The 15,439-nt window shown below is 54.6% G+C and overlaps 5 protein-coding genes and 1 non-coding gene across 6 annotated transcripts; 3 read left to right on the top strand and 3 right to left on the bottom strand.

Moving 5' to 3' along the window:
- Positions 1-161: 161 nt before the first annotated feature.
- On the bottom strand, positions 162-1,551 carry C8A04DRAFT_30618 (uncharacterized protein; the record flags this gene model as incomplete). Its single annotated transcript, XM_062781441.1, has 8 exons — positions 162-209; positions 293-565; positions 629-709; positions 777-829; positions 984-999; positions 1,079-1,360; positions 1,436-1,477; positions 1,528-1,551. 8 exons carry the CDS (start codon positions 1,549-1,551, stop codon positions 162-164), a joined length of 819 nt encoding a protein of 272 aa, XP_062635143.1.
- Positions 1,552-2,420: 869 nt separating this feature from the next.
- C8A04DRAFT_38815 (carbohydrate esterase) lies at positions 2,421-3,431 on the bottom strand (the record flags this gene model as incomplete). Its single annotated transcript, XM_062784355.1, has 1 exon — positions 2,421-3,431. The coding sequence occupies one exon, from the start codon at positions 3,429-3,431 to the stop codon at positions 2,421-2,423; it is 1,011 nt and encodes a 336-aa protein (XP_062635142.1).
- A 629-nt stretch (positions 3,432-4,060) lies between these two features.
- C8A04DRAFT_t103 lies at positions 4,061-4,131 on the top strand. The gene has a single exon. It is a non-coding gene; the product is annotated as a tRNA-Gly (tRNA).
- A 3,891-nt stretch (positions 4,132-8,022) lies between these two features.
- C8A04DRAFT_13824 (concanavalin A-like lectin/glucanase domain-containing protein) lies at positions 8,023-9,035 on the top strand (the record flags this gene model as incomplete). The annotated part of the gene is made up of 3 exons (XM_062777866.1): positions 8,023-8,545; positions 8,620-8,876; positions 8,955-9,035. 3 exons carry the CDS (start codon positions 8,023-8,025, stop codon positions 9,033-9,035), a joined length of 861 nt encoding a protein of 286 aa, XP_062635141.1.
- A 771-nt stretch (positions 9,036-9,806) lies between these two features.
- On the bottom strand, positions 9,807-11,423 carry C8A04DRAFT_38813 (uncharacterized protein; the record flags this gene model as incomplete). The annotated part of the gene is made up of 5 exons (XM_062784354.1): positions 9,807-9,994; positions 10,148-10,470; positions 10,540-10,858; positions 10,929-11,193; positions 11,256-11,423. The coding sequence occupies 5 exons, from the start codon at positions 11,421-11,423 to the stop codon at positions 9,807-9,809; spliced, it is 1,263 nt and encodes a 420-aa protein (XP_062635140.1).
- Positions 11,424-13,671: 2,248 nt separating this feature from the next.
- C8A04DRAFT_38812 (putative tyrosinase) lies at positions 13,672-14,968 on the top strand (the record flags this gene model as incomplete). The annotated part of the gene is made up of 2 exons (XM_062784353.1): positions 13,672-13,901; positions 13,975-14,968. 2 exons carry the CDS (start codon positions 13,672-13,674, stop codon positions 14,966-14,968), a joined length of 1,224 nt encoding a protein of 407 aa, XP_062635139.1.
- Between the last annotated feature and the right edge of the window lie 471 nt (positions 14,969-15,439).

Below are 15,439 nucleotides of genomic sequence, written 5' to 3'. Positions count from 1 at the left end.
CCGACACGTTGGGGATTATACTACCAAGGGCATCAGCAAGCGCATAATGAAAGGGCGAAACCGAACGACTGAAAGTTTGCTTCGAAGCCAGTCTACAAATATTGTAGGATTTCTGCAGAGTGGCCCAAGTTAAACCGCGGGAGACCCAAAGCCATGTTCCCCTACTCCTTCCCATCCACCTTTGCCAATACTTCCATCACAAGGTCGCGCTATTTGTGCATCTTGTCAGCAACCCCATGCCGCACGGCCAGCTATTTGATTATTCTCTGTTCTCGCCGGTGTTAAAACTTACCAAGACCTCGTGCTGATCCTGCAGTTTTTGCATCCCCTCGTCCCATCGCTTCATCACCTGCTCCAGCGTGGGCTGCGTGTCAAGCTGCTCAGAATCCTCCTCTGGTAAAAATGGCGTCTTCCCGCGTAAAAGTGACTTCAGCTCTTTCTCCTTCCCCCGCATGGCTGCCAGGGCGGCGATGCCGTCTGGTGTCAGAGGGTCTACTCTTGGCCCGCTGGCAATTGTTAACGCCCAAATTTTGGCTTCCGCAGCTGCGGTTGCGAGCGCTACGGGCTAATTGAGGGGTGTCAGTCGTGAACCATGAAACGGCAGCAGCGTGGGGTGTAGATTACTCACGTCTTCGTTGGGAAGGGGATGTGCTGCCTTGTTAAAGGCCAGCACGGCCTGAGCGGCTACATCAATGTCGGCGATTGGGATCTGATTATATGTAATCATTAATATTAATCCTGCCAACGCTCTTTAAGACGCGGAGATAATAACACACCGGCCGGCAAGTGCGACGGGAAACAGTACAGTAAGCGCATTTGATGCCTTTGCCTATGAAACTGTCAGCAAGAACACCACAATGGAAACTTTCATGTGTAGCCAGTGTTATTTAATTACACACCCAGGTGAGTAGAACAACGGAGCCTGCCCTCTGATCTAAACACGCGAGAAACACAGCGCTTGCATGGGAGCAGATAATGCTCACCACTTTGGGCAGCGACCTATTGTACCGAAGGTTAACTACGTCCCATTTACAACCCTTCCGGGCACGTTATCCTCGGAGAAAAGTGCTCAACTCACCCGCTCTTCAATAGACGGACGACCCCGGCTTGGCTCCTGGCTCGTCAGCCCCTCATCGGCGTGCGGGCTTTTCGTCGGCGAATCAGCCTCGATTTGCTCGTTAACCAATGGGCTCGTTTGACCGGGAGTCGATGGCCCGCTCGACGTCTCGAGGTTAGTCGGCCTGCTTTCAGTCGGCGAGCCAGTCTTACTTTCCTCGCTACCCGACGGGCTCATTTGGCCGGGAGCCGGTGGATCGGTCGAGGTCTCGAGGATAGTCGGCTTCCTTTCGTTCCCTGCCTCCTGCCCATCGTCAGCACGTCCTCTGCAGCGGTACCATGTTCCCCAATTCCTGGGAATTCCTGGGCGACTACTCACTTGCAGCGATGAAGACGATGCCGATGGACCCGGCGGTTTCCACTGCATTGTCAGCAACTTCAGGAATGGGTTTGATCAGCCATGTTACTTACGACAAACGCCGGTGGTGATGACATTCTTTCTTGCGGTTTGAATGGCTAGAACTGGCCCTCAGGTGTGGTAGGTAACGGTCTTCGACCAGCTGGTCTTTAGTTTTACTGCATGTAGTCTATGCACCTTAAGCAGAATGAATGTTTAGTTGCAAAGGATGAACAAGTGGAGGGTCAGATGGACTTTCCTACCCTCCTTGAGGTTAGGCAGGTACGATGGATGGGGGCAAAAGTAAACACTCTCCAGCTGCCAAACATCCCCTGTCGGAAGAACCGGCCTGTATGGTACAAAAATTAAGATTCACCCAGACAATAAACTGTTTTTTGCCCAACATACGCCTGAGCTCGGCTAATTAATTACTTGGGCTCGCTGTGACCAAAAAAGGCGGCAGACCAAGTCCCTAGAGAACTTACTTTTCTACAGAAGCGAAAAACCACCAGAGAGAAGAAGTAAAAAAGGGAAAGAAGACAAGAAAGACTAAATCTAGAACGTGAAAAGAAGAGAAAAAAGAGTAAATCAATGAAAATCTGTCAAGATTTGATCGAGTGTTAACGGATTGGAGTTCAGCTATCTGTGTTCATTCAGTCTGCCGCTTTTTTTGACCACAGCGAACTGGGACAGAAAGCGCGGTAATTACCTACTGAGAGGCGCAAGACTTTATATAACTTCTCTTTCTTGCTTTAACTACGGTCAAACACAATCCCAACATATTATCCTGTCTTTTTTATTTCATTCTCATGTCTGATATCCCTCTAGTTGTAGGTTAGATCATCCCTCAACATGAAGCAAAACAGGATTGTATGTCAGTTACCAGCATGTTTATGGAGATGTGTTGCAACATATAAGACAAATAAGCACAGCGACAACAACGACAAAACAGCCCCAAACCCCCTGCCTACGACAAATACTCAGCATCCACCCAATCCGCATACCCAGACCCCAACACCGTCTCAATACCCACCGCCTGCGCCAACTTCTCCGAGAAGCTCGCCCTTGTTCCCTGCGCGCCAGCTCCCGTATTCCCAAACTCCCCAAACTCCACGCCACTCGTCCTCTCATCCCCAGCATTCCACACCTTCCACCCCGCCCCATTAATCACACTCGACAAGTCCGTATTCTGGAAAACCACCCTCGCATACTCCCGCCACGGCCTCCCCAAATAATACACCCCATCCCCCACACTATCCCCACTCTTCGCCGCCACCGTCGACTTGTTAATCACATACCACGACCCATCGTCCGCACTCTCCCTCCCACTAGCAGTAATATACCCCACCGACGCAGCCACCACCCGAATATCCACCCCATCAAACCACGCCTTACCCCTTTGCCCAAAAATAAAATCCGTCGCCCCCTCAATATAACTCTTCGCATACACCTGCGCCCCCTCGTTGGCCAACACCGTGTCCTGGAACCCGCGGAACTGACACCCATAGTACCCCTGCCGATCCGCCTGGGCGCTGAGCGCCAGCGCCTGCGAGCCCTGGCCGCGCGTGTTGACCAGGTTGATGTTGTACACGCTGAAGTCGGTGGTGTGCGCACGCAAAGTGGCAGTCTCGTCGTTGCCGACGCCGTCGTCTTGGGATTTGGATTGGGTGATGGTGACGGTGTTGGCGGTGTAGGAGGAGGTGTCGGGGGTTTCGCCGTAGAGGGTGAGGGAGGATTTGAGGGCGGTGGTGATGGAGACTTGTTCCTTGTAGGTGCCGGCGTAGATGAAGATGCATTGGGCTGTGGTGGTCGAGGGGGAGAGGGCGTTGACGGCGGATTGGAGGGTGCTGTAGGTGCCGGAGCCGCCGACTGTGAGGCAGCCTTCTGGGGGGGACGTGCGGCCGGCGCGCGGGAGGAGGGGGGTGGCCGCGGCGGCCGTGATGGTGGTTGTGAGGAGGAGGGTGAAGGGGGAAAACATGGTTGCGGAATGGGGACTCGGTCGAGTCAGAATGACTGAAGCTGGTTTGTCAACGCGTCTGGCTCTGGAGAAGATATCGAGTTCGAGTCGGTCATCAAGGCTGTTGACGTCTTGAAGACATACCTTAATTATAGCAACCAGCTTACAGAATGGACTATGAAGTTGACGACAGGCTTGTGTTACGTCTAAATGAGTGACCATTTCTTCCGGACATCTGTCTTTCCACCAACGACCGGAAACCCGGAATATCTCAACCTGGAAACCCCACATCCATCAATCCCGGTCGAGTACGTGTTTTTGCCGTCGACAAACATGCAGTTTGAAACAACGCGGAAGATCGCCAGCGTCTTGGCTCGGCTCGGCGTCGTTGGTTGGTGGAATTGAACTTCAGTTCGTCCCAGCGTTGCATCGGTCAAGGAGCGATCTTTCCGAGACCCTGTGATTGCGGGGGTTTGCACTGTCAATGCGTGGTCTTGTGGTTTTGAGGAATCTTCCGTTGTTTAAAGGTAATGCAGGGTAAATCTGGGGTACGGTCGGTGGTGATAATCGGTGTTCAAAGTGGGTGGGACACAAAGGGTTCATAATTACATAAGCCCTGTTTTCGGGATCTAAACTCTATGTTCACCTTCGCGTCAGTGGTTTAGTGGTAAAATCCATCGTTGCCATCGATGGGCCCCGCGTTCGATTCGCGGCTGACGCATTTTTTTCCCATGTCTGTCATCCACTGGGTTAATGCATTGCGGGTACATACAAGCAGTTCCGGAAAGCGCCTCTCGTCGAGGAGTCCTGTCGCCGGGGTCAAACCTGACCTGCCGTGTGACTTACAGCCATCCATGTCTGGGCCTACGCCACTACGATGCAGACTTACACATGCAACTGGCCGTGTGGCGGGTAAACACCTTGATCTTAACTGTGCTTACTTCTAGCCATCTGGCTAGGAAGAAACCTATGCTTCATTATCAATTCCAGTATATGTCGTTGACGCGTTTTGGAGTTTATTACTGAATTAACCTGAGACAAGTCTTGATCCAAGACGCAAATGCCAGAATCTAGGGTACATAGGGTTCTGGATTTAAAACTCTACAGAGGAATACAGTTGTATTTGACTTCATCTCTTCTTGACACACGTCTCAAAGGGTACCTTTTGCTGCGGCACAGAGGGGGATTCCCCTGTCTCACTTTTTCTACGTGTTCTTTTTCTACAACAATCTCAAGCTCACAAGCTGGAATGTCAATGACCGCTAATTACGCCATCGGTACAACGGTGTGGATAGGGCTCAACAACCCAACACATAGTGAACCACGATCTCAGAGTCGGAGGATTATGGATCTACAACCGGGGCATCGTGGACGGTACTAGACCCCCTGACGATGCGCCACTACTCGGTGGGGGGACGGGCATCCGCGTGGGGGTAGGTGGGAGAAAACGGATAACATGGTGTACTCACAAGGCTCGCAGGATTTATAAAGCAGATTTGGTGGGGGAGGAACGCTTCGTTTGGGATGAGAAAGTAAAAGCTTGAAGTTAACTAAGTCCCACCCATGTATGTGGTCTTCTCCGTTTGATTTCATGGGAAATGCTCTGGGCATTTGATTGATGTGTCGCCCAGTCCGAGCTGCTTGGGATACACCGGACTTAGATAGGTAACATAACCCGGTCTCCTTTACTGCTCACGGACCACGGCTCGTGTGGTCTGGTCTTTTGTTCCATTTCCGAATCGCCTCGGATCATTCGGTGATGCCATCCGAGCATCCCTGTGATATCCCCCGCCCTGTCGGTAGTAGATTTCGACTTTTTCTTCTTGGGAGAAAATGAACAGAGGAGAAGGAATGAAGTTTCAAACCAATGCTAACAACATTGGCAGCCGTTTGCGGACCTTCCTTTCCCAGCGACCGACCGAGAGGCCGAAGGATTGAGGGATAGAAAGTGGGGCATCGCAGCACTGATACCATTTCATCCCTTTGTTCCGAAATTCTACTGTGCAAGTTTGAAGCTACCGTCCGACAGCCCGACAAGCAGCGAGGAAAAGAAATCAGAAAATTCAGAGTTAGAAGATGCATCCCTGTGAACACTACCGCACCATACCCATGAACGCTACGTGACGTTGTCCTAGCGAGCGGAGAGGGTTGCTGCCAAGCAGTCAGCCCCTCACATCTCACTAGTCATAACACTTGCTGGCAACGTTGGGAGGGGAGTCAGGGTGTGTACGTCTGACCTGGCGTAGGGTGACACAATCTTGTGACTGGTTCCTCTCAAGTTTTGAGTGGTGCCTCGGCGCTGATACTCGAGGGCAACTCACGCTCAGTCCATGGGGCTGGTTTTACCCTTAGGATAGGAGAGTTGAGGGTTTGTGCCCGACTTACACGACATGGCCTCTCATGACAGATGGAAACTAAATCGACTGATATGCTGTCGGCCCAAAGCGGGGACCATAAGTAACTCACATATATGACGGTAGGTCCGAATGTCGCGTGATGATTGATAATTACCGAACTCGTCAGGCTTTCGCAAAGCTGATGCAGTTGAAGCACGTTGAGTCTTGCGATTACTCTTAAAGTTGACAGCAGGAAAAGGGAAAGACGAATCAAAGGCTAAAGCCAACCAGCGCGTAGTTTGATTTCGAGCCGTAGTATATCCGTCGTCGCCCCAAGGACCTTAGTTCAATGTGCTTTGAACAAGACCCTCTCGCGACTTAGGCCGGAAACGTAAAGGTAAGAATTGCGCCTAAGGCCGAGTCGGACTAAGAGCCTTTTCTGAGGTCGTCGTAAATTAAGTGCTATGTTGCAAGCGTGCCATCGCGCCGGATGCCACGCTGGTCGGGCCGATACAAGTGAGGGTCTCCAAACAACCTTCAACTCCAAAAACAACACAGAAAAAAGTTGTCAGGCCAAAACTTCAGGCGCCCCCTATTTGCGGGGTGATATTTACACGTGGGGCATTTCTTCCGTGCACGGACCAGATAAAGACTCGTGCGCAAAATCCTGATCTGGGGTTGGTTGGTCGATTCCGCTCGCCAGATCGAGTTTGACTGCCGGGCAGCCACGGCCGACGAATGGAAAAGTTCTGTTTCGTCGAGGGGAAGGAGCGATGGCGCATGTGGCCCCCTGAACCATTTGAGGCACGGCCAATCATGGGAGGAAGATCCATTCTGTCAACTTTCTCTCCGAGATGTGACTTCCTTCTGAGGAAGACAAAAGAAGGTTCTGACCTGGTCCCTGGGCTATCTCTTTTTGGTGTGTGGAAAGGGTCCCAGATCAGTCAAAAGGTCATGCGTCCGCGCAGCACTCCTCAACCACGCGCGCACAAATTCTCCCACTTGCAAGCCAGCTGTCCTGCATCCAGCGGCACCCACGAGCCCGGAAGATAGAAGCCCGCCTTGCCTTGACAGACATCCCCAAAACTCAGAGACAACGTTACACGTTGACACCCGTCACTCGACTTGAGATAGCTGCGCTGCTGCTGCAGGACACACAGCACTGAAAGATATGTGCGGCTCCCCTCTCGGCGAATCTCCTGCTAGGCAGCTGTTTCATGCATGCTGCAGCGGCAGAAGCACATGAAATGCTACCCAAGACCCGGGGAAGAGGGTCACCCACACGGACCAGATGGACGTTCTTGTCAGGTCCCGCCCCGCCGGCCCTTGGCCTTTGATGCAGGGCCGAATCCTTCAAGAGACGTCGACTTTGTGGGCACTCTACTACTCTTGTATTCGGTAAAGTCCCGAGGCTCAGGTCGATGTCTTCCTTGAGAAAGACACAGAGAGATCCATGTTGTCAACTTGCCTTCGTTTGCTCGCCACAAGAATGCTCTGCCACGGGGGCGAAGGAAGATGCTCCTAATCCCAGCGGCCCATCGCAGCCAGCCTCTTCATCTGGCCGCTTTTCTGGCCCGTTATTGGCCGGCGACCGGCCTCCTTGAGGCTCAACTCATCTCGGGGCGCGGAGGCCCAGTGCCGGGCCAGACCGCATCGCCCCGCCGAGCCGATATCTGAAGTCAGCCCCTCCAGCCCTGCACCCCCTCTCACCATAAGTGACCCCCATCTTATTCTCCTGACCGAAACCACAAGGACCCTTTCGGCATGTCTCCGCACCTCCTGGCCCACCACGGCGACAGGATTAGTGCGGGTAGCGTTCAACGTGCAGTCTTCTAGACCGATCAGGTGGCGCCAACGGGGTCGGTGTGATTGGCCTTGGCCACCCCGCGCGCAGCGTTTTGTCTCGGGGGCCGGTATCATTCTCGACTTCTTCAACTAACATGTGCTGTGTTGCCCTATGCATGCTGCCCACACCCTTGTTGCAACCCTGGAGGCCGAGTGCTTCCGGGTCGTTCAAGGCCGGATATTTCGGGATAGTATGGGTTCATGAAATATCATTTAAGTAGCCTCATCTACCCCTCGGTTTTCGTTTCTTTCCTGTCTACCTCATCACCGTCCACTCCTTGCCGGTTCAAGATACATTCCTTCATCTACCTTCCTGTGGAAGTCTACTTCACCATCCATTCCTTGTACATATTATCTGTTGATACTTCACCCGTACATACTTTACCCGTACATACACATACACGTACATACAACATAGCAACCTGCCCACCATGCATTTCACCTCCTACCTCTCTCTCCTCCCCCTGCTCGGGGCCGCCCTCCCCGTCTCGGCCTCGGACCCGCCCTCCTATGACGGCTACACCCTCGCCTGGGCTGACAGCTTTCAGGGCCCGTCAGGCAGCCTGCCCAACGAAAACAACTGGAACATCATCGACGGCAACCTGGGCGTGAACAACGAGCTTGAGACCTACCGCCGGGACCCCTACAACGTGCAGACCTCCGGTGGCACCACGCTGCAGATCACGCCCCGGCGGGCCTCCGACGGCTCCTGGACCTCGGGCCGCCTGGAGTCCAAGTACACGTTCACGCCCAAGTCGGGCGGGCGGACGAAGGCCGAAGCCGGCATCCGGTTTGGTGCGAACGATCCTAGCACGAAGCAGGGTATTTGGCCGGCTTTTTGGTTGTTGGGTGATTCGATTCGGCAGGGGACCTCATGGCCGGCGTGTGGCGAGCTGGATGTCATGGAGACGGTCAATGGGCAGTTGACTGGGTATGGCACCGTGCACTGCGATGGTGAGTCTCCTTTCCTAAAGGGGTCAAATGTAAGGCCAAACGGTGGCATGAGCAACGAACTAACAACCCCATAGTCAGCCCCGGCGGCGTGTGCAACGAGCCCAGCGGGCGCGGCAAGTCGATTTCCCTCGACAGCCAGGACTGGCACACGTGGAGCATCGTGTGGGACCTGACTTCGGGCGACTGGGGCTCGCAGTCCATCTCATGGTTCCTGAACGGCCAGCAGTTCAACCAGATCACTGGCTCGTCCATCGGTAACCAGGGCGTGTGGAACAGCCTGACGACTAAGCCGCTGTACCTGTTGCTTAACGTGGCTGTTGGTGGGTCTTGGGTATGTTGGAATTCTTTTCCTTTTTTCTTTAAGTCTGTTGAATGATGAAGTGGGTTTGCTAACGAATGTGTGTTCTAGCCTGGAAACCCGAACGGTAACACCCAGGACGGCCCCGGTGCTATGATGGAGGTCGCGTATGTGGCGCAGTACCATTCTTAAAAACCGTTTCTTGAGCCTTCGTCCATGATCTGGACAGTTTCAGCTTGAGAACGGATGTCGCTTCTCGTGTATATATTTTCGATTCTTTTGACGTTCTTCCTGAAGAACGGCGTGCTCGGTGGCACTTCTACCTGTACATAGTTTGACCGTTGTTGTCGCTCGCTTGCATGTGTACATACTTTAAATCCAACCTTTTTCACTCGTTGACCGACGTTTATTACTTAACGCGCCATGATTGTAAGCTTTTTCCGCTGCTTCGGAAACGTTGCCTTGGGACCTCGATCGAGAAAAGGCATCAACTAATCCCTTGCTTTACGACGACGTATGGGACCTCAAACTAATTACGGGTCCGTCAAGCCAACTGTTACGTTAGCTTATAGAGTCGATGTTACTCAAAGGAGAAAATGTTATAACCTAATCCACAAGGCAATGGATCTCGCATCTTGATAATGAAGCATAAATTATAGAATCGTAAATACATATGTGCGTGTAATGTTCATCCAGGTATCCCATCCCCATAAACCATCACTGCCTCCCATCTATTTTATATACATTACCCGATCGTCATCGACACAGCCCGTATCAATACGCCGCCGACCAAGGCCATGCATGCAGCTTCCCCATAACGCCCATATCATCGTGTAACATCATGCCGGGTCTCGTACAACGCAGACCAAGCTCATCCAACATCTCCCTTTTTCAGCCCCATTAATATCCCCCGAAAACCCAAGGAGAAACCAACACCCACCAATGCCCTCCCTACCAGGTTACTCATGCCCCCCACCCCCCGGACCTCCTCCTCTCCTCATCATACTCCACCTGCACCGTACTAGTCTTAATAATCCCCCTCCCCCCACCCCCCTCCGACGACGCCGAATGATGATAATACGGCCGTCCCTCCTGCGGCAATATACTCTCCTCCGACCCCGTAGCCGACACCCGTGATGGGGCGCCCGTTCCTGCTCCTCCCAACCCTAGCCCAGTCCCTGGTACAGTCCCCGGCGATGGCAAGTGATGGCCGGTCCCCGGCGAAACCCGTTCCTCATCCAAACTCCCCCCAAGACTGCTACTCGCCCTTCCAGAGCTCTTAACATCAGCCGTGAACTGGTTACGGGACTTGCCGCTTCCACTGCTGCCGTACATTTCAAAGGCGGGCAGGACGGAGCGACGGAGCGGGGTGCTGATGCGGCGGTTGCGGGAGGTGGAGGATGCGGGGGTGTTGTGTTGTTCGTCGTCGGCGCCGTTGCGGAAGTAGCGGTTTTTGAGACCGCTTCCGTGGCTGCCGCTGCCGCTTTTGGCGGCGCCACCGGCGTATTTGTTGGAGGAGCCGCCGAAACGGTAGCGGGCAGAGGAACCGTCGAAGAGGGATTTGAAGAGGGGTTTGAGGCAGGGGACGGAGGCGGCGATGATTGCGACGTTGATTTCGACTGTTGTCCTAAGGGGGGTCGGTGTTAGAGGGTGGAGGAGTGGGGAAAAGGAGGAGAGAAAAAAAGGGGGAACATACCAAATCGTGATATCAGCACTATCCCAGAGGAAATCACCGTGCTGGCCATACGCGCCAAGGTATGTGATCTTGACGATGGCAGCGACGGCCGCAAAGATACCCACAGACAAAATAGTGGCCACGGCGGCTTTCACCTTCCAGTTCATCTGCACGTTCCAGAGAATTGGGATAGGCAGTAGGGCGAAGAGGACATCGGTCAGCACAGCGACGCTGGAGTTGAAGAAGGCGGCGAACTTGAGGTTGCTCGGCGGGATGCAGGTGCCTTCGACGGACGAGTCCCAGATTAGGGCGAGGGGGCGGCATTGGAAGAAGACGGTTACTGTTGTCTAACAGTTAGTGGGAAATTAAATCATGCTAATAGAGTGAGAAAAAGCGGGTGGGTGACGAACAAAAGTTGCCTGTGGCCGAGAGAACGGTAAAGATCATGGTGCCAATGACAATCCACCGGAATCGTGGCGACGGGGTCAGTCGTAGCAGGAAGAAGCCGACGCTGACCTTGGTCAAGCACAAGGCGATCAGACACAGCGGTTGCGTGACAAAGTTGAGGTGCAGGCCGCGGGTGACGTTCTCGGGCGGTTTAATGTATTGGACGTGACGGCCAGCACCGAGCTGGACTTCGGGGATGATAATCATCATCTCGACGAACATGACCACCTACGAGTGTCGTTAGTGTTGTCCCCCTCCTTGCGTCGCATTCTCCTTGGTAAAGCACATACCATAGCGCCGATGATGACCCAGTCGTCCATCCCAACATGCCGCACCATCTTGTACCTCACAAACAACCGCATCAGGACAACGACAAGAGCGAGGCCGACGAGGGCCCCGCAGACCGCGAGGATCTCAGGGCCCCTGTTTTCGTCGGGGGGCATCGGCGCGTCGGCCATGGTGATGATGGGAGCAAGGTGGACGACGGCAAGCCTCCGAGATGCAGATGTTGGAGGAGAGAAAAGCAAAACCGACAGATCGAATGTGCGGGAGACTAGCGGGAAGATCGAAGATCCGAATTACGGGCCGGGGGGGTAAGGGGACTAAAGGCGGGGAGTCCGAGGGCCAAGGTTGGTTTTGAAGGAGTGAAACCTGTGATCGCCCAGACAAAGCCTTCGGCTTGGAAGCATGGGTTTCGATCCTGAGCAGCCTCGAGGCCTGAAGCAAAGACCAGGTAAGGAAGGGAAAGGCGTATGTCAAAGTTCACAGCGCTCCTCGGGCAGTTTCCGATCCGTACACTAGACCGTCCGGATGACCGACGCCACGGGCAAGATTTCACGTTGCATCGACGAGGAACGATTCCAGCTGGGTTCTTGTGCCAAGAATGCAGAATGCAGAATCCCGCCCCGGCTCCCGATGGCTGGGCTCGGTGTTCCGATCGCTGAAGGCTGGGGAGCACATGCAGGCGGAGGGCGAAGCTGACTGGCGGACCAGGGCAGCGGATTTCGAGTCCCAGAGACACGATACTGGATATTTTGACGGTTCCCCCCCTCCGCGTGTCTTGGTTCTGGGTCCTTTGACTGGAAAAATCGATTTTGGGGGACGAGGATAGCGCGGTGTGTGACAATGGCGTGGGTTCAGTTCCTCGATCCCGACTGGTGACGTTGCGTTCTTGCATTGTCTTGGCCCCGCTACTGATTTTTATTTAGAATGGGTTCCCTGTCGAGAGTTCTGCGGCCAAAGCGATGGAAGCACCGCGAAGGCGAGAATGCGGGGATGACCTGGTATCGTCTCAGGGGTAACTAACCACAAATGCAGCGAGAGTTCTTCCTGTTCACCGAAGGCCCTGCTGCTCTCGCTCGAAATCTCGGAATTCCGTCCATCTCAGAAGCTGCGAAATGTGTCTTCGATCACGACAGGGCATGTTGAAGATGCCAACGCTCATGTCTCAGACCCCGCTTGACCTGTCTCAGTGCTCGGAACAAAACATCATCCTCTTCCATCATCTTCATCCGGTAAGCTCTTCGTGGTCTGGGGAACGAAAGCGAAACTCCCAAGCAGTTTCCGGCGGAAGGGGGCAGAAAGGTGCGCACGGATTCTCAGGAGGAAAACGAGGTTCTTAGCCATATGTGGATGTCGTCCGGCAATATCCCGGCAGAAGTTCTGCAACTTTGCGCTGAAAACCCAGAATTTCTCCGTCCGCCTTGCGACGCAGTTTCCAATTGGCTATTTAGGCGACAATGGCCCCACTATATGCAGCACCGCCCAGATCTGGGAACCGATCGGCACTGGAGTTTTTGTAACCCACCGACTCTTCCAGCAGCGATTGACCAATGGCGGCAAGCTGATAAAGTTCTTCCACGGTTTGGTGTTGCTTCCACCGAGTATTTGCAGTATTCCCTGCATGTTACCGTGTGGGGACCTGAATGGTGGGCCTTCTTTTTTACCACACACAACCGAAAAGTTCAACCAAGAGAATCTCAATCTCCGAGCTCCACAACACAACAATATCCGCCGTCAAAGATGGAATAGTCAAGAAACGGAGGCAGCCGGGAACAGCCCAGTGATTCCAGCACTCTTTCGGAAGACTCGGCAGCGGCCCCCAGTAACATAACACCGCCACACCACGATGCGGGGCCACCGTCAACTCCAATTCTCCAACTCGGACAGAAAGTGGAAAGGAGAAAGGACAACGAGCCACACACACAACTGCCGATTGCAAAAACACACACACTATTGAAATAGTCTCTCAGGCGGCGGATCCCCTTTATGTCCAAATTCGGGCGAAGCCCGGGTGAACTGGCCGTTTCCGTTTAGTTTCCATGTCAAAATCGGGGTCCCAAGAGTCCGAGGCAGTCCCGAGAGCAAACCACCACCGGAAGGGAGCACGCTAACGAAACTCCTGCGGTCCCGCACGCCCACGCGGCCAGCCCCCCGGCCGGGACCATGTGGGCGCACGCCGAAGCCCCGGAATTGCCACGAGGCAAGCGGGTCCATAACTATTATGCGGTCCCTCGCCCGTTCCGTTCCTGTTTCTTTGCGACGAAGTTCCCTTCTGGTGTTTCCCGACGACCGAACACACTTCGTTCCCTCGCCGCAGCCGACTCTTGGCCCAGCTCGCGATCGCGATCGTGCCGGCAGTGATCGACAACGAGGTAGTGAACGAGATATCCTACTGAGTCAAAGCCAGGCCAAGGACGATCCATCATGAAGGTGACCGCTCTCTTGCAGACGGCCCTCCTGGCCACCGCGGCCATGGGCGCGTGTGTGCAGGAACGTGCCGACGACGACCTCACCGAGTCGCCCGAGCTGCGCGACTTGTTCGAGCAGGCCAAGAACCGGGTCCTGGAGGAGCTCGGCGCCAATGCGAAGAAGTTGCGCAGCCGCGGTGGGAAGCCCAAGTGCACGGCCGACAACCTCATCTTCCGCAAGGAGTAGTACGTATCTTCCGTTTCTTCAACCACCCATATGGCGGGCAAACCTCCAACATGCGTACTAACCAACACGCAGCGGCTCCCTCTCCACCTCAGAACGGCAAGCCTACGTCAACGCGGTCAAGTGCCTCCAAAAGCTCCCCCCGCGCACCCCGGCGTCCGTCGCGCCGGGCGCCAAATCCCGTTTCGACGACTTCGTCGTAACCCACATCCAACAAACCCTCTCCATCCACTACTCCGGCGTCTTCCAGCCCTGGCACCGCTGGTTCGTCTACCAGTACGAAAAAGCCCTCCGCGACGAGTGCGGCTACACCGGCTACCAACCCTACTGGGACTGGCCCCTGTACGCCCGCGCCCCGCAGGACTCCCCCCTCTTCAACGGCGACCCTTACTCCCTCGGCGGCAACGGCGAGTACACGCCGCACGACGGCCCCGTCATCGTCCCGCCCCCCGGCGTCGGCGGCGGTAACATCCAACTACCCCCTGGCGAAGGCGGCGGCGTAGTCACGACCGGCCCCTTCGCCAACATGACCGTCAACCTGGGTCCCGTGGGCGGACTGGCCGACACCGCTCCCGGCCCGGATGGTGGCTTGGGCTACAACCCGCGCCCGCTCAAACGCGATCTCGGCGGGGCCATGAACACCCGCTACGCCAACTACACCACGGTCCTCAACATGCTCCGCACGCCCTCGGTCGACGCCTACCGCCTCATCTCGGAGGGTGTCCCCTACACCATTGAGATCGGCCCGCACGGTGGGATCCACTACACCATCGGCGGCGACCCGGGCGGTGATCTCTTCACGTCCCCCGGAGACCCGGCGTTCTGGGTTCACCACGGACAGATGGACCGATTGTGGGCGGTGTGGCAGGCGTTAGACCCGACGACGGCGCGGAAGCGGTACTCGGAGCTGGGACAGGGGAATTATGCGCATATGACGTGGGCGAATGACCCGGCGTCGCGGTTGGTGAATATGTCGGATACATTGGATATGGGGTATGCGGGGGAGTCGGCGGCGATTTGGCAGGTGATGTCGACTACGGGAGGGGATTTGTGTTACTATTATTTGTGATTGACAAGGGGGATGGATGGATGGATGGGTGGTGGTTGGGGTTAATTAGTGGGAGACAGACAAAGAATGGCTTCGGTCGTGTGGGCATACCCAAACGTGCATATTCTTCTAATACATAGTAGCGTTGGTGTTTAGCCTAGCCAATGCATTTCTTAGCACCATGAGCCATCGGTAAACAAACGGGTTCTTCGCAACCCCCTCATTTCAACCCCGTGAGAGTCTTTCGTGACCAGACATTCCATATAATCAGACACGATACCAACTACATTGATTAATCTTTCCACATGAACGCAACATTAACGGCACTACCGTCCAGCACCGTTCAGCACAGATTCACCATTCTCAGCCTATCGTTCCCCCGACACGTATCACAGAATACAAATCTCCTGTCCTGCGGGAAATGGAAAAGACGCTTTTATCATTCCTTAACAACACCCCTGCGCAGACTAACATTTCAAGACACCCACAACA

The sequence above is a fragment of the Dichotomopilus funicola genome (assembly GCF_033296635.1).
Source record: "Dichotomopilus funicola strain CBS 141.50 unplaced genomic scaffold C8A04scaffold_53, whole genome shotgun sequence".
Classification (NCBI taxonomy): domain Eukaryota; kingdom Fungi; phylum Ascomycota; class Sordariomycetes; order Sordariales; family Chaetomiaceae; genus Dichotomopilus; species Dichotomopilus funicola.
The sequence above is the reverse complement of the archived record's forward strand: the minus strand, read 5'-3'. Positions and strand labels throughout refer to the sequence as shown.